Here is a 21,620-nt window from a genome sequence, read left to right as displayed (position 1 = left end):
TGGGCAGAAATCCCCGCTGAAATTCATAGACTGTTAACCAAACTCCCCTAAATCTCCCGCCGACGCTCTGCAGTGCTGCTGTCCGTCTTGGCTACGATCATAGAATAGAATCATAGAATCATAGAATCGTTTAGGTTGGAAAAGACCTTTAAGGTCATCCAGTCCAACCATTAACCTACACTACCAAGTCTACTCTAAGCCAATCAAGGGTAGACTAGACTAAACCATGTCCCAAAGTGCCACATCTACCTGTTTTTTGAACACTTCCAGGGATGGTGACTCCACCACCTCTCTGGGCAGCCTGTTCCAATGCTTGACCACCCTTTCCGTAAAGAAATTTTTCCTAATTTCCAACCTAAACCTCCCCTGGTGCAGCTCAAGCCCATTTCCTCTCATCCTATGATGGGTACCATTCCTCCAGCAAAGCATGTGGTAGAGCCAGGTGTCTCCCCAGACCTGCAGCCAGCTCTCTTACCTCTCCACCCTGTTATTTATTTATTTTGAAAAGTTTTTTTGCTTTTTTTTTTAAAAAAATAAGCTTGCAAATAGTGATTAATAATCCAAACAAGCCTTAGCTTTTAAACATGACTTGTGGAGTGTAGGTTATGGGAGGCTGCGGGGGTTGTGGCTGTTCTAATGGGTCACCAGAGGAGGCCGGGGAGAAGGCAGCCGAGGGGCGAGGAGGAGATGCTGCCTGCGGAGAGCTGCCAGGTGATGCCGGCTTCCCCCGCCCTGCAGGCCGGCGGCAGCCCGCTCCTGCCTGCGCAGCGGGTTTTTTACATCGCAGCAGCTGAACGCGGTGCGTGGAGCCTGCCGCAGCACAGCTCGGCCCGGAGGAGCCACCGACAGGCGGGCCGGGCTGGGCTGGGCCGGGCCGCGGCCCCTCCCGCCGGGCCGAGCCGAGGGCGGAGCGAGGCGGCCGGCGGGGCCGTCCCGTCCCGTCCCGTCCCGTCCCGGAGGCGCCGCGGAGCCGGGCCGGCCGCCGGCGAGGTGAGGAGGGGCTGGGGGCGAGCCTGCGGGCCCCGTCGCTGCCCTGCGGGGCGGCCTCAGCCCGCCCTCCCCGGGGCCGGAGCCGCCCGGGCGGGCTGGCCCCTCGGCTCGGCCGGCTGCTGCCCGCGGGCCTGGCGGGCCGCTGTGCTCTGCCGGGCCGCTCGGCGTGAGGTTGCCTGTCTCGGGGGAAGGGGTTTGAGCCCGGTTCTCTGCAAAACGGTGCTCCCGTCCACGCTGCCAGGCCTTACCAGGTGTGTGCTAGAGCATAAGCTGTGAGTGGAAAGGGAAGGGTAAAATAGAAGATGTCTCTGAAATGTAACTGCACCTGGTGTTCCCGGTCCTGTCCTGTTCTGGGATGGTGCTGGCTGCGATAAGCCGCTTTCAACAACAGCAGCAAAAAGACAATTCTCTCTAACCAAAAATAACACCCTTGCAAAGTCCACTTCTGCTGAACTTTGCCTGTCCAGTTTTGCTGTTAACAGAAGTTAGTTGAAACTCTGCTTAAATAAAGGTGGGAATCACGTTTATCTCTTTTTTTTCCAAACAGCTCAATGACACCCGGAAAGAAGTTACAGGGTCTTGTAGCTGCTACAATCACTCCAATGACTCCTGATGGGTGAGTATGACCCTGTATCACAACATGCCATGTTGTCAGAGTTGCACTGCTTACTGTTACCTCAAAACCCTGTCTCCCTTCTTTCTTATTTGGAATTGATCAGTTTTGGGTTTGTTTTTAAATCAAATCTCTGATGGGATGGGGAAACGACTAGGATGGTCCCACTAGCACTGGAGTGGGTTCCCTTAGCCTCTGCATCCTCCTGTTACCCAGCAAGAGCTGTAGGTCTGGGTTTAGAGAGTTTGGATCAGTCTCGCATCTCTTTTTCCTCTGGTTTTGTAGGTGCAAATTAAATCGAAGTAAGGTTATGTGTAGAATATTGCAGTATTTTCACGTTTGTTAAGGCAAAGCACAGTCTTAGTTAAAAAGTGCTTTTGAGAGCTAGAAAATAATTGTCAAAATCTGATGTCCTTTTACACTTTCCTTTACCCTAGTTAACTCACGCAAGCATTCATGTGTATGTATGTGTGCATGGAATTACTCTAAACCAAAAGAAAATATTGCAAGGACTGCACAGTTCTGAAAATAATGTCAAATTGAAAGTTGAAATTTGTCCTTCCTCAAATGATTTGTTGTTTGTCCTTCCTATCCCGCGATAGGAAACAGATGTCCTCCCTACTGCATTTTGATGTTGCAAGACAGAGTTGTTTGGAGTCAGCAAAGGACCCTGAGCTTCTCTGATGGGGGTTGTGTCAAGATCTGTACATGTTTCTGAGGGAGATGGTGGAGATTTGCTAGTACAGTCCTCTGAAAGTGATCCTTTACTTTTGACAAGTGCTGTAAAGCATTTTTCTGCCTCAGTCAAGGAACTTATTTGCATTGCAGTCACTGCTTCATTTCTTGCTTTAAAGGAAACTTATTTCTGATTTAATTTTTTTATTACTACTCAAATTTATTGCAACATGGTATTTGGAGAGTGATCTGGGCCTGCTGCCTGGCATGCCTGGCCTGTGTAAGACATGTTCTCTGAAAGGAGCTATGAGATTTTGGGTGATGTGTGAACCCAGTCAAGGTCCCAGAATTGACTTCCAGACTGTAGGGTTGGTCTGTATGTTTGATAAATGAAAACAATGGTGAAATATTATACACTGCTAAACAAAATAAGTTTGTCCTGCAGAGAAGATAAACCTAAAATTCAATTTTCCCTGTTTGTCAGGGAAGTCTGTTGCTTTCCTCTTCTTTTAATGAGAGAGAGAGAGGTCAAAGTCACATCCAGCAGATGCCATTTCACGGTCTGTGTCCAGCAGTTACAAGTATAGTTTAACTATTTGCCAGCACTTGCACAAATATCTTTGTGCTCTCAAGAGGACTCCTGTTTTCCTCAGCAGTCAAAAAGGTTTGAGTGCCTCTTGTTCTCTCATACCTCCCCAAAAAGTCCTTTGCTGTGACGAGGCTGCAGTAATTACCAATTGAGATAAAAAGTTGGAACAGTGAACTGCTTGTCAGGAGGAAGAGAAACTGGAAGAAAGAATTCAGAACTGAACTGTTACCTAAAATGTTAAACACATGCTGAGGGTATCATACCTTGAGGTAACTTGTGTGTGTACAAATGCAAGGCTTCAAAAATACATGTCTGTCTGTGTTTTATTAATCTCCTAAGTTTAAGATATCTGTGGGTGGAGACTTATGGTTGCTGAGGCTCCTCAGGTTGCTGCAGTTCCTTTCATTTCAGACAAATTAACCTTTCGGTGATTCATCAATACGTGGATTATCTGGTAAGAGAGCAGAATGTGAAGAACGTCTTTGGTAAGTGCTTTTTTGACAGAAACCGTGTTACACCCCTTTTGCCTGGATGGCAATCATATGATATCTTATCTGATAAGAGCTGTAGTGGGAGGGACTGTGGCTGTGGGATCATCTTAGACATCCACATTCATCAGTGGAGAGAGTGTAAGCAATACCTGAGGCATCTGCTTTTGCCTACACCCCATTTCTGTGTGGGATAAAATAAGCATTGCCTTCATACAGTGACATTTCCAGAGATGAATGGATAATGCTGTTGTGGCAGAGAAGACTCAGCTGAATGATTCTCCCCTTTGCCAATTGTGCGATTAAAAAACATCAGCTCAGGAGTCAAGGGAATTCAGTGGGCTCATCAAAGCCAGATGGGCTTGTTTAGGAAACCTGTGGTGCACCGGGTGATACCAAGATGGTCACTGCTCCCATCTCTGTTCTGCCTCTGTCTCAGGGACTGCTGTGGGGGCAGCAGGGATGGCTGGATAGAGAATACGGCATCTGCTTAAACCACTTTTGCTCACAGCCTGGCATAGTTAAGTAAGCTGAAGTCAGTGATAAGATTTTGGTTCAAAACTTCAGTCAAAAGAGTGCCAAGATGCAGAGTAGACCACGGCAGTGACTTCAGCTACCACATTTTAATCTGTTGTTTGTGACTGAACATACTGACATATCTTCGTTTTCTAGGGGTGCTTTAGCCTAGGTAGCACACGTGGTTGAACTCATGACGAAGACACCACATGTCAGGTCAGGTGGTTTCCTTGGAGTGGAGGATAGAAGGTCACTCTGCCTGGCTAGCTGGGCGTCCCTTTGTGCACTTGTCATAGCCTGACTTGCATTGCTGGGGGAAGGAGCTAGTGTCTGCTGGGGAGGAGGTGCTGGGGGACAGTTTCCCAGTTTCAGCAGCTGATTCTGTCTCCTCCCTCCCCCTGCTGCTGATCCTGAAACACCCAGGTTTCCGACACAAGCATTTAGTGATGATAACACTGCAATCCCCCTGCAGATGCTGGTGTCCAGCATTGCTATCTTAAAATGAGTTGGAGTAAAAATATTTCTGTTTAATATCATCAAAAGTGTCAGTTCTTGTCTTCAGTAAAGCCAATGAATGTAGGCCAGGCCTCAGCAAGTGTGGTGTGTTGTGTTGAAACAGTGAATGGCACAACAGGAGAAGGACTGTCCCTTAACATCCAGGAGAGGAAGCAGTTGGCGGAAGAATGGGTGAGCCAAGGAAAAGACAAGTGAGTAGCTGAGAGTGAACAGGGGATTCCAGATCTCGTGTTACGATACAGGATACAGGCATGCCTGCCTGATTGCAAAGCCACATCTGCTGATAGCTTTTTTTTTTTTTTTTTAGTATTTTGTTCTTGGGCTTTGTTCCCCAGCTCCTTTACCATAGAACTCTGCATTTTTGTCACTGCCAGTTAGCTGGTGTCCATTCCTGCTGCTTAGAGAGCTTGTAAGAGTCCTTCTCTCCTTCTCTTTGGTACACTGAGGGGTAGGGGGACAAAAAAGGGCTCTGGGGAAAACAGGGCTGTGCCCTTTGCTTATTCTTGAGAAGAGATGAAAGTAAAGAGCAATCTGCCTATTTATGCCCTGTGAGCATTTCTGAACCTTCTAATATATTAAATGATTTGGTATGGGGGAAGCTGAGGTGTCAAGTGTTTTGGTGCATCCCTAAAAGTGCAAAGTCAGTGGTAAAGGAATTCAACACAGATTGGCACCTGTGTATCCAGTTGCAGCTCCATTCTCCATCTCTTGTATCTGTCATAGTCTTGTGTCACTCACCACTGTCTTCTTAGTTGCTGTGTCAGAGGATGTGGAGAGGAGGAGGTGTTTTGGGTGAGAAGGATAGTGAGCAGAAATAAACTGGTGTGAAGGCTCACAGCCTGTGTGGATATAAAGGAGAAACACAGAAATGGGACTGATGGACTGGAACCTGGGAGATTCCCTTGGCAGGAGCAGAGAAGTGGTCAAAGGTGCTGCTGTGAGGTTGAACCCTTCTGGTAGTTCTGCAGAGAAATAGGTTTAGAGAGCAAACATATGCTTTGATATCCTTTCCTTTTCCCAGCTTCCCCTTAAATCCTTAATGTCTTAATTTTAACTTCCTAATAACATGCTAAGATTTGTCCCTCCTGACAGCCTTGCAAATACAACAGCAAGGAGTCACACATGATTCATATTTGCAAATGTGTTTTCTTTTTTCCACCATCAGCTGCTCGCCACTGTCATCATTTTCCCTGTGTGTCTGCTCATCAGTCAACACAGGTTCAAATCCCTCTTAGGTCTAATCTAGCCCAGTGAAGGTCTTGTGCTGTGGCTCCCTGTTCTGAAGCAGTTCATTTTGGCAGACTGATATTTTTCACCACCACTGAAACCTCCCCAAACCTTCTGAATTTGTTCTTGTGCAGATTGGATCACGTGATCATTCATGTGGGAGCACTAAGTCTGCCAGAGTCCCAAGAACTGGTGTGTATACGATATGTTTCCTTTTCACTATGCGTGTAATACATATAAAGCAGATGTACCTTCAGGTGCTTTCCATTCTTTCTTTTATAGGCAAGACATGCAGCAGCCATAGGTGCTAGTGGTATTGCTGTAATAGCCCCCTTCTTCTTCAAACCCACAAATAAAGGTGAGTAGATGTGATTGGCAGACCTGTGGAGGCCCTTTTATATTGCCCTCCAAACCTTTATCATGGATAAAGGATTAATGCCATCTTCTTTCTTTGAAAAGTATTCTGGTGATAATATTCACATGCCTGTCATGTTTGGTGTCATGCAAAAGCAAAACCTAGGAGAAGTATTTTTTAAAGATGGGAGATACCAGGAGTCTCCCAGTAAGAAGTGGGAAGGATGTCTTTTGGGATGTATTTTGTTGGGCTCTTGTAAAAAGAAGAGTTGCTTACGGAAAGAGTAGTTAACTAGTCTGTATTCTGAATAGATAGTATGGGGTCCACACTTGATCTGGGCCACACTAGGAAGCAGTTGGTTCCATGCTGGCCCTTGCTGGACACTGACCAAGCTGATAAACTGCTGATACACAGGTGTGCCTCTTGTTACTGAGGTGATCAGGTTTGGTTCTGTGCACCTAAGGTTGCCTCAGAACTTATAAATCAAGTGTTTTGCTTTTAATATCATGAACATAACCTTAAAAGAACCACATGAAGTGGAGGTTCTGTAACAGAAATGTTAAAATTTGTCTGAATGAATTATGAATGGAAATGTTCATAAGAAAGCACCAGAAGAAACCAGAGTGGATTGCCAGAATGGCTGGTATTGACAGCCAAGGACACAATCAGTGGCAATCAAACTGATAAGCACAGAGGAACTGCACAAAGATCAGCAGAAGGCCTTTGCTGATAGTAGCAGGATAGCAGTGAGGTTTCAGCCCACTGGTCTTCCTGCTATGCCAATGGGAAGGTTGCCTAAGATTTATGAAGGATGCAGTGAACAAGATTCTCAGGAAGAATGTCAACCATAATACCTCTTAGATTCCTAAAACAGTACAAAAAAGTTGACCAAAAACATATTCATCATCACCATCGAGCAGTACCCCAGGGAGGAGAATGTGAACTTGATCCCTTGTCTTCTGTGTTGCACACAAGTGGTCCTGGTGAGACCACTTTGGCACCCAGGTCTTGCAGTTTGCATCTGAGAGCTTACGTGAGTTTCATCTGTAAGAGAATGACTGTGTTACTGAAATTGGTTTGGTGTAAAATAAATACTGGCTTTGCCTTCCCTAAGGTCTTCCACTCAGTTTTGTTACGTTTAAGATTTTTATATGACTTGCTGTGTATGGTACGCAAGCTGTAGATCGCCTCTCCACATACCCCGGCTACTGTGAATCTGAACTGTCTTTCACTATGGATAGTTTCCTTCTCTTACGGGGGTACTTGCTTGTTTTCTTCCAGATGAGCTGATTGCTTTCTTACAGGAGGTTGCATCTGAAGCCCCTGCGGTTCCATTTTATTACTATCACATTCCTCTTCTGACGGGTGTGAAGAGTAAGTACTGCTTAGCTCTTCCTGAGCCCATAGGCTTATAGCAACCTGAGTAATCCCAGTGGCTGGTGTGATTAGTCTACCAGCCTAAACCAGGTTTGTAGCCTCTGCTCCTGTCACATGCAAGCTGTAGTGGAAAGGATCCTTTCTGAAAATGGGAGGTGAATCCGAGACTGGAAAATAAATTGATTTTCTCTTCATTGGAAAAAAGTAATGGCTTATGAGTACTGAACAACTTGGGATGGAGGAGGTGATGCTGACCATGGCTTTGCAATTAGTGTGGACCAGGATGGGTAATTGTCTTGGATAACCATAGTTGAATCATGATTTTTTGCAAGATCGTTACCACCGTCTTTCTTGGTGTACACTGACTACTGCATAGTCATGTTTGCTAGTAAATTACATGTGAAACCACGGTGCTTCTCAAGTCTTATTATTTATTAGAGGAATAGAATACAGATCTTCGGTTAGTTGTTCTAGACAGCTGGTTATGTGGTGTTTCTGGATGTATGAATTTATATTTATTCTTAAATATGTTGTTGACAGTTTATTCCTAAACTTTCAGTTATCCAGGGTTTTTCCCTTCTGATCTGGTCAAAGGAATGCTTCAAAGAGGGCAGAAAGATGTCTTTTGTATAACGCTGGGAAATAATCACTCTGAAGTTGTCTCACTGGTTGGTTTAGAGCTATATAGTTCACTAGGCTTAGGCCAAAAGTGAACAACTTGTAAGTCTCCCTTTTGGGGACAAGACAGGGAAATCTCCCAGAACAGGGGTGTGTTTCTTCATATGAGATTGCTGTTCTGCACAGTTCGTGTTGAAGGGTTGCTGGATGGAATAAAAGAGCGGATCCCCACCTTCCAGGGTGTGAAGTTCAGCGACATGGACCTCTTGGACCTTGCACAGTGTATAAACAAGAACAAGAGAGAACAGTTTGCATTTCTTTATGGGGTGGATGAGGTAAGAGGCTCCTCTTAAAAATTATTTCTTCTATGGCATTCTCTTGCTTCAGCCTTGGGGGGAGAATAGTAATCCTGGACATTTAGTGCCAGGGAGTTTTGCTGCTCCTTCCCACCGCCCCTTTTTTTCTTTATTTTGTTACGTGAAGTAAAAATATTTTTTTTTTCTCCCCCCACCTCAAACTAGCAACTGTTGAGTGCACTGGCAATAGGGGCAGATGGAGCAGTTGGAAGGTCAGTATGGCTTGGACTCCTTCCCCTTGACACACACATCTTATTGTTGTATCGTCCACTAACTACACAGTATTTCTCTGTCTTCTGTCACAGCGATGGAGGATTTTGCAGGGTGAGGCTGTACAGCAGCAAGCAGACAGACAGGCTAACTCCAGTACTAGCAATGGGATGGTCGTATAATGGGGGATTTTAGAGTGTGTTAGTTTGGGTGATCATTGCTGCAGTCTGTAAACTGACCTAAAGGTTTCAACATATTTCTCTATCCTCATGGCAACTTTTTGAAGTAGGGAATCCCTTTTATCTTCATTATATGGGTAAGGAACCAAAACCCAAAGAGGTTAAAATCATTTACCTTAGTTTACATGAGAAGTCTGTGAGAAAAAGCGCCCTGCTGAGTTTTATTTCTGATTTGTCTTCTGCCCCTCATACCAGGCTGCTTAGATGAATTACCATGTGATATCTGTGTTCTTGAGTAGATGATCTATTAAATGAACAAGCAACTGGAAAATTAAGTGATTGACTTTCTGTATTGTCTAATTGTTTCTTTTTAATTTTGAAAAGCAAGAACTGGGAAGAGAAATCTGCTCTCTAAACTCTTCCGTAGGGCTTGGCATACTCCAGATGCTTGACAGTATAAATTGCGCATAGATTGCACGAATCTCTATCATAATAATGGCATTCTTACAATGTCAACAGAGAAAGCCTGTGGCTACGTCTTTTGTTTCAGTGGTTCTAAGCTCCCCCTTTGCATTTACTGATTCTATTTTTGGTTTGGTTTTTTTTGGCAGTACGTACAACTATTTGGGCCAAAAAAACAATCTGATGTTGCAAGCTTTTGCGAAGCCAGACCTTGTGTTAGCACGGAAGTACCAGGTACAGTATCTTAACTGTCCCTGCTAGGAGCAGCCTTCTTTCTCCTCTAGCTTTACTGGGGCTGTTTGCTATGTGGTGTTGTCATCCATACCCTGAGCTAGCTTCATTAAAGCAAACTTATTTCAGCTCCAACCCCCTGCTTGTTACTCATCTCTCCTCACCTTTTTGTCCAGTCCTTACTAACTTTTAACCAAGATCTGCCTTCAACCCTCTAATCTCATCTACACAGAGTGAGCAATGGCCTGACCTTTTTCCTTGAACAAGCCCACAATGGCCAAGCCCCTTGGCTGGGAATATTCTGGTGATATCTTACGTGATGTAGGGCAGAAAGCTGTCCCAAAGCACCTCTGCCTTGATCCCTCTCGGTCTTGGGCAGCTTGAAGATTTGTGAGGAGTGCTGAGCAATTGGTATACAATCCATACCCAGTGTTTTTATGGGACATTTGAGGCATTATTCTTTTGCCTTAAAATAGAAGGGACTGCAGGATGAAAGTCTGAAAGACGTCTGAAAGATCATCTGCTCTGGGAAATCTGTTCACTGGGCAGTGGATATTCAGATTTGTAAACCTTTAGAGCAGATATGAGACTTACCAGTGTTCTCAGACTGCTTGCAGTGAGGGACAGCATGAACATGAGTGATAGACTGAGAGGGAGTGATGATTTTCTTATATCCATCCCTCCCTCCCCTATTCCAATGGAATTCAGTTCGCATTTCCCATAGACTGGCCAGGTGGCCAAGGACTTTTCTCAAAGCTGTGCAACAATTGTATAAGATGTAAATATCATAATAGCTCTATGTGCTTTTACATCTTAAAAATTTGAAGGAGTTAATAAACTACTGTCTGTCTTTTCTAGTTTCTTATTGGGGAATTTCTCAGCTTTGTCACCGAACTAGGTAAGTCCTACACTGCCTATTTCCCTTGTTATATATAAAAATGCAGACTTGGTGCTCCAGAAACTCTCATATTGCTGTACCCTCAGAACTTCCTTCCTGAAAGATTTCACAGTGAGAAAATTTTGCGTGTGCTGTTTCCCAAGTAGCAGCTGGGAGCTCAACAAAGGGAGCTGACCAAGCATCCCTGACAGATTCCACTCTTGCTTTCTTCCTTATTCTGTGAAGTCTCACAGCTTTAGGCTGTGACTCTGTGATTTACCCTTTTTCTTATCCTGACTCTTCCTGTGGGTTGGTTTTTTTGTTCTGTCTCCAAAAACTTATTTCTAGCTTTGTTTCTAGAGAGTCCTTTTTCTGATATGGTGATGCTCCAGTAGGAAGACAGCTCGATACTTGTCCCTCCTGCCTTGCTATCATTTAAGAGTAACTGTTCAAGGCTGTACAAGGCCAAAGCATTGTAAAGTGGAATGATTTTTAGAAACAAAACCAAGTTTTAATATAAAAATCAATTAAAACCAACCAAGTCAGAATAGTGCAGGGAGACTGTATAGGACATTGCATGGTTTTCACTTAATGAAGAGAACTGTTCACTGTGCTTTTGCTATATATATACAAGCCCCAATTAATCTAGCTAAGCTTTAGTACTTGGTTGTATTTCTTGGGTTAAAAGTCAGAGGAAACACATCATTGGAGGCTTGCCAATGTGACGCCCATCTACAAGAAGGGCCGGAAAGAGGATTCCGGGAACTACAGGCCTATCAGCCTGACCTCAGTGCCAGGGAAGATTATGGAGCGGTTCATCCTGAGTACACTCAACAGCCATGTGCAGATCAACCAGGGGATCAGGCCCAGCCAGCATGGGTTCGTGAAGGGCAGGTCCTGCTTGACCAACCTGATCTCCTTCTATGACCTGGTGACCCACCTAGTGGATGAGGAAAAGGCTGTGGATGTCATCCACCTGGACTTTAGTAAAGCCTTTGACACCTTCTCCCACAGAATTCTCCTAGGGAAGCTGGCGGCTCATGGCTTGGACAGGCGTACTCTTCGCTGGGTAAAAAACTGGCTAGATGGCCGAGCCCAGAGAGTTGTGGTGAATGGAGTTAAATCCAGTTGGCGACCGGTCACAAGTGGTGTTCCCCAGGGCTCAGTTTTGGGGCCAGCCTTGTTTAATATCTTTATAAATGATCTGGATGAGGGGATTGAGTGCACCCTCAATAAGTTTGCAGATGACACCAAATTGGGTGGGAGTGTCGATCTGCTCAAGGGTAGGATGGCCCTGCAGAGTGATCTGGACAGGCTGGATCAATGGGCTGAGGCCAACTGTATGAGGATCAACAAGGCCAAGTGCTGGATCCTGCGCTTTGGTCACAACAACCCCATGCAACGCTACAGGCTTGGGGAAGAGTGGCTGGAAAGCTGCCTGGCCGAAAAGGACCTGGGGGTGTTGGTAGACAGCCGGCTGAACATGAGCCAGCAGTGTGGCCAGCTGGCCAAGAAGGCCAACAGCATCCTGGCTTGTATCAGGAATAGTGTGGCCAGCAGGAGCAGGGAAGTGATTGTTCTCCTGTACTTGGCACTGGTGAGGCTGGTCCTCGAATACTGTGTCCAGTTTTGGGCCCCTCAGTACAAGAAAGACATGGAGTTGCTGGAGCGTGTCCAGAGAAAGGCAACGAAGCTGGTGAAGGGTCTAGAGCACAGGCCTTATGAGGAGTGGCTGAGGGAACTGGGATTGTTTAGCCTGGAGAAGAGGAGGCTGAGGGGAGACCTTATCGCTGTCTACAACTACCTGAAAGGAGGTGGTAGTCAGGTGAGTGTTGGTCTCTTCTCCCAAGTAGTTACCGATAGGACGAGAGGAAATGACCTCAAGCTGCATCAGGGGAGGTTTAAGCTGGAAATTAGGAAAAATTTCTTTACGGAAAGGGTGGTCAAGCATTGGAACAGGCTGCCCAGAGAGGTGGTGGAGTCACCATCCCTGGAAGTGTTCAAAAAATGGGTAGATGTGGCACTTTGGGACATGGTTTAGTAGGCATGGTGGTGTTGGGTTGATGGTTGGACTGATGATCTTAGAGATCCTTTCCAACCTTCATGACTCCTAGTTTTTACTTTCATTAAAAAATAATCCAGCCACCAAGCCAGGGAACATGAAATTAATTATTACTCTACCCTTAATTGGTTTAGTGGTGGACTTGGTAGTGTTAGGTCAATGGTTGGACTTGGGTGACCTTAAAGGTCTTTTCCAACCTAAATGATTCTATGATTCTATGGTTATTTAGCCTTGTAAGTAAAGATGGAAACACTGAATTTCCAGAGGTACATGAGGGGACTTGAGCTATGGACAGGCCTCCTGAAATTTCCCATGGTGGTTTAAACTGGTACCCAATGTCATCGTCACATGTTGGCACGATGTTACTACTCCCAGGGCTTTATTTTATGTGAGTCTGCATTGGGGGATAGCTATGAGGATGCAAAGATCACGTTGCTGGGATGACAAATTGGCTGGGATAGCTCAGACTACCAGTGAAGGTAAATTTGAAGTAGCCCTATTTTTGCTTGGTTTACCTATAGAGGACACATCTTTTCTATTGTCCAAGCTGCATGGCAATACATTTTTGGCAAGGAGAAAGGAACACACACAGAGTCCTGGTTATCTGTAAAACTGACATAGTAGTTTGTAAAGTGCACATCTAAGAAAATACTCTGCTCGGTATCTTTAGGAGGGAAACAATGATGGTATAATATATAAATAAATGTAGTACGTAGGCGTAATTTTTACTGTAATGTCTTTCCTGTCTGCAAGTATAATCATCTCTTGTTACACTGTTCTCACTTCTGAGAAGTGCTTCAAGCCTGGTTTATGTCAGATTACACAAGAACTCCATGCTGCTGCTTTTATGGACACCTGTATAGAGACTGCTTTAAGCAAAATGAACTGTAAATGACCCGATTTTGCTTTTGTCCACCCAGGTTTTGGTGTTGCACAGACTAAAGCTGTAATGACTTTTGTTTCTGGCATTCCCATGGGACCTCCGCGGCTTCCGCTTGTTGACGCCTCCGAGGAGTTCATCATCAAGGCCAAAGCCAAGCTGGGTAGCATTGTGTGGCCTGATGGCAACTGATGTTCGCTTCTGTGTCAGTCTGGAAGTGGAGACTCCTTTTCTGGGATTCACTGTCACTTGGCACATTCCTCACATGATGGGCTGTGATTTCTTTCAGGGAATTGGTAATGTGCCTGAACCCCTTCCTGTTAGGGCTGGCCTTCTTGGCACATGTGTAGCCGCCTTTTTGTATAACTTTACTCTGCTCCCCTGGAGCACTGCACATCCCAGGGCTAGCTGGTATCTTTTAATAAAAAATTAAAAGAGCAGATTTTCCCCAGTTGAAGGTTCCTGACTCCTTTTGTCTAGAAAGGAGGAAGTTCTGTCTCTACCCTCCCTACAGCTAGATATGTTTTGTCCTCTTCCTTCCTAAGTATCTCCAGCACTACAGTGTGTTTTTAAACATTGGTATGACACCATCTAGTTGCTCAGATGGGTATTTTACTCTTTGTCACAAAGTCATTGGAACACTGACTGTATACATAAAATCCAGTTTTTGTCTGATCTCATTTGTCTTTGTGCACCTCTACTTAATGCAAAATTTAATAAAAATTCTGCAACAGAAAGCTTTTGGGTCTCTAATTTAGAGCAGATATTTCTCCATCTTTTTCCTTGCAACAAAAATGAAGGCAGAATTGAGCTGCACATCTCTATATGCGATGCAGAATACTGTCTTACATGTTAGGAAGTCATCTGCTGTCAGATTGAAAGGCCCTCTTGCACCCTGGACTTGCCCCTCTCCACCAGCTTGAGCTCTTATTGTCTGATAGTAGGTGTAGCTGACAAATGTGAGGTCCCGTGCCCTCTACCACTCGGCCTATACCTCCTGACAGCACTCCTGCATGCAAAAATGATCACGTGGGATGTGTGGAATGACAGAAGAGAGAGGGGTAAATGTGGAGAGGCACGTTGCTAACTTTTTGTAACACAAGGGCACGGAAAATTCTACTAACTTCCTCTTGCTGTGTAACCACTGAACAAGAAATACACAATAATAACGGCTTCCTTTCCCCCTCCTTAAATTTGTAAGAACTTTAGGAGAGCCCTTCTTTGACAGGTAAGGGGCAAAGAGCGAAATCAGCCCGGGGTGCTGCGGGTATGTGCAGAGGTTCCCTCTGCACTTCAGCGGGACAGGAGCAGCCGAGGCCTGCAGGCCAGCGCACTGCCCTGCCTGCGGGGTCCTGTGTCCTCTGAGGACACAGGAATTCCTTGCTGTCCTGGTTTCGGCTGGGATAGAGTTAATTTTCTTCCTAGTAGCAGGCATAGTGCTGTGTTTTGGATTTAGTAGGAGAAGAATGTTGATAACACACTGATGTTTTTAGTTGTTGCTAAGCACTGCTTATGCTAGTCAAGGACTTTTCACCTTCCCATGCTCAGCCAGGTGCACAAGAAACTGGGAGGGGGCACAGCCAGCATAGTTGATCCAAACTGACCAAAGGGCTATTCCATACCATGTGACGTCATGCTCAGTATAGAAACTGGGGGGGTTGGCCGGGGAGCAGCGATCGCTGCTCGGGGACTGTCTGGGTATCGGTCGGTGGGTGGTTAGCATTGCATTGTGCATCTCTTGCTTTGTATATTGTTATTATTATTATCATTATTATATTATTATCATTTTACCTTATTTCAATTATTAAACTGTTCTTATCTCAACCCAGGAGTGGGTTTTTTTTCCACTCCTCCAATTCTCTCCCCCATCCCATCGGGGCAGGGGGAGTGAGCGAGCAGCTGCGTGGTGCTTAGTTGCTGGCTGGGGCTAAACCACGACACTTGCTCGGCTCTTTTTAAAATAAATCTTAACGCTGTCACGCTAATGCTGCGACTCACTGAATGGTCCAGTACAGGGCACAGGGAAACGGTGCGTAGGTCAGGGGTGAATTTTCCTAACAGGCCGCAATCGCTTTGCTCCAGCCTATGCTCTGTCAGGCCTGGCAGCGCTTTGTGTCGCTGAAGCCCTGGTGTGGTAGTGAAGAAGACGAGGGCAGCCGCTGGCATCGCTGCCCGCTGCCACCCTGGGCCTTTGGGCGCCGGTGACGGGGCCTTTCGGCCCGGGGCAGCCCCGCCGCTCGGCCTGGCCCCGCCGCTCGGCCTGGCCCCGCCGTGTCCCGCCGCGGCCGCCGTCGCCGCGCATGCGCGGCCGGCGCCGTGAGGCGCGGGAAGGCGGCGCTGCCCGCCGCTAGGCCGGGAGGAGCGGGCGGGCCGCGGCCCGGCCGGTGCCCCCCGCCCGCCCCGTACCGTGCCCTCCCCCGGCTGGAGCCATGGGGGACGTGAAGAACTACCTGTACGCCTGGTGCGGGAGGAGGAGGGTGACGCCGGCCTACGAGATCCGCGCCGCCGGCGGCCGGAGCCGGCAGACATTCCTCTGCGAGGTGCGGGCCCCGCCGCCTCGCCGGCGCCCCCGGGGAGGGCCGGGGGCCCTGCCGGGGGCCCTGCCGGGGTCCTGGGGTCTGCCGGGCCCTCGGTGGGAGGGCGCTGGAAGCTGAGGGCGAAAGGAGCGGTTTGGGGGGGGGCGGCGGTGGCGGGAGCGAGAGGCTTGGCCGTTTTGTGGACAAAGCATCCGGGCTTCTTGTGCGTGGTGTAGAATGCACCTAGGGGGTCTGTAAGAGTAAAGCAGCCTGGTACAAAGCTCTTACAATAAAAAGGAATCGATTTTCCTAACACCACGCATGTGACCCTTCTTGCTGTTAAAATTGTCAGCAAGAGGTACTGTGTGTCACCTTTGTAAAAACTTTGCTCGTCTGCTGAACTTGAGCTGTATTAAAAAATTCCTGTTGGATTGGCTGCTAGTCTGTGTGCTGTTGTAATGTTGCTCTGTTCCTGGCTCCGGATACGGTGGGTGTGCCAGCAGGGAGCTTTGAATTCAGGTTGTCTCTGAGAAGGAGCTGATGCCAAGTGCGAGGCCACGTGGAGAACAGGATAGCCTGTAAGCGATGCCATAGATTTGCACTAAACACCTTGAATTTGTCATTACACCCTTCTTCCCCCATTCATCTTCCCCTCCAATGACAAAACTGAGAAACACAGTGATATTAAGCCAATTTTAAAGGTATTGTAACCGAGACTGAGCATTGCTCGGATGGAGTGGTTGTATGGACAGTTACATTGTTGAACCATTCTCTTGTTTAATATGTTGGTGCCCCATGAGCATCTGTAGAAACTTAACAGATGAACGGATAGATCTCACTAAAACATTCTCTTTTACTCATTTTCACACTCTGGTACGATGGTTGCAAATCTGGTACCGTTACTGTTTGCTTGGTGATAGTGTTGTCCTGGTAGACTGATGGTTGGTGCTGAAAGTGGAAGCTCGTTATTTGGAACCTGTTAAGCAGAATACTAACAAAGTATGTTGTTTGATGAGAAAACGGGTATTGGCTACCAGTGTGATTCAGCACTGAAGGACAAATGCAGTCTAGCATTAGCAATCTTGTGCAGAACTGGTTTGGGCTAGCTGGAATGTTATATGCAAGTCTGCTTACTTTTTTCTTTTTTTTTAAGAACAACAACTAGCTATAGTAAAAAGCTGTTTATCTGGTCAGAGGAGTGAAGAGCAGAAATCAGAAATGCGTAAGTGGTCTATCCAAGTGAAGCTGAAATGAAATGGAGTTGCTGACTATAAATGTGAAAAAAAGAAAATAACTTTAAGATGAGGGGCAGTGGTTGCAGAAAAGCGGGTGTAAAATATCTGGTTAGCCAGAATTTTGAATAAATTTCCTGTGAGCAAGTTTTGCAGCAGCCTGTCAGGCAAGCTAGCAGGATATAAAATTGCTGTTCCAAAGCTTGTCTCTAAGTTTATGAAATATATTGCATCTTGCTAGCTGTAATAACATGGAGCTACAGCAGAGGACACACAAGCTCACTCCTGTCCTTGTTGTCTGAGGGTTTGGGATTAAGGTTGAGGAAAGTGAACCTGGGCAGAGTTTGCTGCTGTGTGTTGGTAGTATCCCTTCCTACACAGATTCATTTTCTTCAACAAGGTTTTGGGAAACACTCATGCTCCCTGAGAATGGACTGTGGGTGTTTAATAGGTATAAAGTATGCATTCAAAACCTACAGAAATATATGTATAATGATGTGTAACAATATTTCTCCTGTACTTATTAGCAACTGATATTTGGTGTTTCACTATTATTGGTTTTCAAGACACTTTCACTTGTACATGCCACAGATCTGTATTTTTATTTGCAGGTTCGAGTGGAAGGCTTTAACTACATTGGCATGGGCAATTCCACTAACAAGAAGGATGCGCAGAGCAATGCTGCTCGAGACTTTGTCAATTACTTGGTTCGGGTGAATGAAATGAAGAGAGAAGAAATTCCTGCTTTTGGAGTAAGCTGCTCTTTCTCCTTACCAAACGCTAATCTTTAATTGCAGTGCTGTGCGTCCAGTTGCATTTCATCCCTGGAGTTCAGTCTAGCACCCATGTGCAGTGAAGAAGACTGAAAGTGCAGGACTTCTGCTTGCAGTGCTGGAAAGCTGGAATATATACAGTGAATGTTGTAGGCTGATCTGGTAAAAACAGCTGCATGTTGGTCTGCATGACTGATGAGGCTGGAGAGAATTCAGAGTCCCTGTAAGATGCAGTCTGACGTGAATACTGAATACTGTGCTGAATAGTCACACCTGACACTGGGAATTGTTTTAAATGCATGTTACGATATATAATACTATGTACTTAAAAAATCACATCTCAAAACAGATGTTGAAAATTTGGCTTTTTTTAAACTGTAAATGCTTCCTGCCTTAGCTCCTCATATGTAATAGGATCACTGCTTTTTGTGATGTTTTATGAACCATGCAAGTATCAGCAATGACTATCAGATAAAAGCTGAGGAGGAAGGTAACTCTATCTTTACAGCAATTTTAGAGAACAGTAAATAAAGCATGAAGCTACATGTTATACGTAGGAAGAGTCTTTTTCTAGTGCCTCATTAAGGATACATCTGTATAAGATACATGGTTTGATCAGTGGAAGCAGTGTCCCTGCTTCATTAGCCTAGGTGAAGCCTTAGGGTAACAGAACCTATATTGTTTCTGATGTACCAGTTACTTCCTTGGCAATACAATGTGTCGCATGGCTAGATCCTAGAGAGATGGCGTGTTCTGTATCTTGAATAAAGCAGAGGTGGTGTGATCAGTTAGCTAGATGTACACATCTCAAAATGGGAAGAATTCAGATTATAATGATTAACTGTCATTTTGTCATTTCCTAAGGGTATAAATGTTTTCTTGCAGTGGTTTTTTTGTGTGTTCATAAAGTGTATTTGAGTTCCCTTGGATATATGATAGGGACTGGTACCTGTTACTTTATCCTGGGTGCTGTAACAATTGATTTTATAATTGCTGAACTTCAGTAAGTCAGGGCTACTTGTTGGTTGGAAATCTAGTAGAACACCCACAAAAAGCCAAATATTCAATTGTATTCCTTTCATTTTTTAAAATGGTGTTACTATTGAGGGTTACTACTGGGGGTAACTATTGCACAATGATGCATGATCTCCTTAAACTGCCTGAACAGTTTTCTAGCTAAATGGTAAAAAGACTTATCCTGTATGAACATGCTGATATTTCCCTCCATTCTCTTTCCTAGCCAGCAGCTGGGGATACCCCTGATGGACATGAAGCAGCTAGAGATGTTACTGGTTCAAGTTCTACTTTGGGTGGACCTCTTCCTCCACATTTGATTATAGAGGCTGAAATAGGTAAGACTGTGAAAACTGTAATTTACATGTATGTGGATGTAATGTACGCATATAGATTTGTCTGGGTTTTTTTCTCCCAAACAGCGTAATTCTGCAGACAGAAGACAGTTAGAAGTCATTGTAGTGAATGACTGCATGAGATCTGAGGGACTGGTCATGTCCTGTTGAGATTGCCAGGCAACACCTCTGCATTGCTAAGAACATGTTTTGGGCAAGTTATTTTGGTTTTGTTTGTTTTTTTTTTCCCCACATGGTAGGCAATGACCCAGGTGCAGCACCTGGAAACTGTGGCAATCATGGAGCTCAGTGGGATCGGGGTGCAAATTTGAAAGATTACTATTCAAAGAGAGAGGAACAAGAACTGCAGGCAGTAAGTCATTCTCTGTAATTCTCCTTTGCTTTTGCTCTTAAATAGTTATCTTTCACTCCTTTTCATTTGTTATTAGCATTTATAATCAAGCTTGCAATTTTCATTTGGTATTTTGTTGTTGGTTTTAACTTAAGCTGCAGATTTACCTGCTGACTTTTAACAAAGGTAACTTGTTTAAGATAAGAACAAAATAAATCACTCTGGATACTGTGAATATCCAATTGTTTGTATAGACATTTTGTTGTGAAAATAAGGAAATACTGAGGACTTTTTATCATTTTCTGTAATGTCTGAATTATTTTATAGCATGTAGACACGTTATTTCAAAGACTTCTTGTAAGCATGTTTAAAAATGAAATCTATTAGAAACCACTAAATTATACTTTTTTTCAATATTAGACCTCGGAGTCAGAAGTGGACTTAAATGCCGATCTTCACGGGAGTTGGACCTTGGAAAATGCCAAGGCACGTCTGAACCAGTTTTTCCAAAAGGAGAAGATTCAGGAAGAATATAAATACACTGAAATGGGGCCTGATCACAACAGGTTTGGTAGTTTTAGTCACCTTCTGCATATGAAGGGTTAGAAATATTTTTGGTGACAGTGGCCAATCACACTTACTTGCAGTGCTCCATAGTGCCATTTGAGAAAGCCGTGTTCTTTACCAGGACCAACAAAATCCCTAAGCCTTGAAATGGGGGTGATGGACCTTGGTGCCGAGATCTGAGTGACTCTGAAGAAATTTCCACCTAATGTTTTTCATGGATGTACAGCTTTTAAAATTATTTCTGGGCTCTAGCTAACTGGTGAGGTGTCAGTTTGAGTGGGAAGAGTGCTCAATTGCTTGCGGTAATTGTTTGTATGACTGTAGTTGCCTTTGTACATTTTGAGTAAATCTTAAAATATGCTTACATTTGCTTATGTAGAAATGTGCTTTAAGGACATTTTATTTATATTTTTATTATAATTAACTTTCTTGGCAGTGGAATCTTCTACTGGAAAAATTAGTTTGGCAGAATTTTCCCAAAGGAGTTTTGAGGGTCTTAAATTTTAGTTGAAACCAGCTGGGTATTACTCTTTTTTGACTTTCTCCCCATTCCATCAGAAAATTTACATGTGCTTCTCCCAAATGAAAATAATGCATAACCGATTGTGCATAAAGAATTGATGGTTTTTATTTTTTACCCCTGTTTGGAATAGTCTTTATAAATCACCAAAACTTCAGGACTTTGTATTATTTCTTGTGAAATATAATTATGTTTTGTGGTCAGAAACCATGGCATGCTGCTGCTGCTGGATTCTTATTGTTGGGTTTGGGGTTTTTTTGCATTATATAAATGTCTTCTATGAGAGTTATTTTTTTTAGAAAGACAAGTGAATTTTCTCATTACAGTCTTCCATGAGTCTCACTTGCAGGACTTCTGGTATTCTTTTGTTGTTATTCTTACAAGCATTTAGAATATCTGAAATATGTGTATTGGTGTCAGAAAGCTCTAAATTCTCATTTAAAACCTTCAAGTCACTTCACCTCTGTTTGTTTTCAAGCAAGGACATTTCTTTCCCTTAAATGAGCAACATAAAAAATTAGTTTGTACAGTACTAGGAATTTTAGATATGCTTGTTGCAGATGTAGTTCTTGAGCACTTCTTTTATTCTGTAACTTGCAGATTATTTTTGCAGCTCATTTTGTTATGCCTTCTGCAGGTAAACGCGTTAAAACCTATGTATTCAAATGCATATAATCTTGAGGAGGATGAGGTGGCCATAGATGACAGTATGTTTCTCAGCCCACTTACTGTTCTTCTGGAGAGCATTTCAGAGTTTCATATTTACTACATCCAGGAAAGCTTGTGTCAATTGCCCTGGATGGAATGGCAGAAGGGGGAACTATCTGCTGCAACAGATCGGATAGGCATGAAATAATCGTAATGTTTTCTAGCGTTCATTGAGAGAGGGCAAACTATTGGACTTAATTCTTTTGATATGTATAACAGGAGAGGAATAATTTCAGATTTTTTTTTGAGTTTTGAGGACAGTAATATAGTTTGTTTGGGTTTTTTTTTTTTAAGAAATACCAGTTGCCATGTATCTTATCGATATAATTTTTTTTTTAAGTAATGGTCTTTGTAACAGAAATGCCAGCCTTGCTCTCAGAGA

General features: G+C 44.4%; 2 protein-coding genes across 2 annotated transcripts in view; both read left to right on the top strand.

The window, feature by feature from the left end:
• Window positions 1-1,535: 1,535 nt before the first annotated feature.
• Window positions 1,536-13,519, top strand: NPL (N-acetylneuraminate pyruvate lyase). The gene is made up of 11 exons (XM_075710585.1): window positions 1,536-1,606; window positions 3,279-3,352; window positions 4,491-4,578; window positions 5,749-5,806; window positions 5,897-5,972; window positions 7,251-7,343; window positions 8,151-8,299; window positions 8,486-8,532; window positions 9,321-9,405; window positions 10,261-10,300; window positions 13,262-13,519. Exons 1-11 carry the CDS (start codon window positions 1,542-1,544, stop codon window positions 13,411-13,413), a joined length of 927 nt encoding a protein of 308 aa, XP_075566700.1. The 5' UTR covers window positions 1,536-1,541; the 3' UTR covers window positions 13,414-13,519.
• Window positions 13,520-15,650: 2,131 nt separating this feature from the next.
• Window positions 15,651-21,620, top strand: part of DHX9 (DExH-box helicase 9) — a 29,148-nt gene continuing 23,178 nt past the window's right edge. The window contains exons 1-5 of the mRNA XM_075710583.1: window positions 15,651-15,761; window positions 17,581-17,721; window positions 18,983-19,094; window positions 19,352-19,464; window positions 19,864-20,009. Coding sequence (XP_075566698.1) covers window positions 15,651-15,761; window positions 17,581-17,721; window positions 18,983-19,094; window positions 19,352-19,464; window positions 19,864-20,009 — 623 coding nt within the window. The remainder of the gene's footprint in view (window positions 15,762-17,580; window positions 17,722-18,982; window positions 19,095-19,351; window positions 19,465-19,863; window positions 20,010-21,620) is intronic.

This window comes from Pelecanus crispus, chromosome 5 (assembly GCF_030463565.1).
Source record: "Pelecanus crispus isolate bPelCri1 chromosome 5, bPelCri1.pri, whole genome shotgun sequence".
NCBI lineage: Eukaryota > Metazoa > Chordata > Aves > Pelecaniformes > Pelecanidae > Pelecanus > Pelecanus crispus.
The sequence above is the reverse complement of the archived record's forward strand: the minus strand, read 5'-3'. Positions and strand labels throughout refer to the sequence as shown.

Bases quoted from the DNA above. Each gene is read 5' to 3' on its own strand.
- NPL (XM_075710585.1), top strand. From the start codon at position 1,542: ATGACACCCGGAAAGAAGTTACAGGGTCTTGTAGCTGCTACAATCACT. The intron at 7,344-8,150 runs GTAAGTACTGCT...TGTTCTGCACAG, and splicing joins TCTTCTGACGGGTGTGAAGA to TTCGTGTTGAAGGGTTGCTG. The intron at 8,300-8,485 runs GTAAGAGGCTCC...ACCTCAAACTAG, and splicing joins TTCTTTATGGGGTGGATGAG to CAACTGTTGAGTGCACTGGC.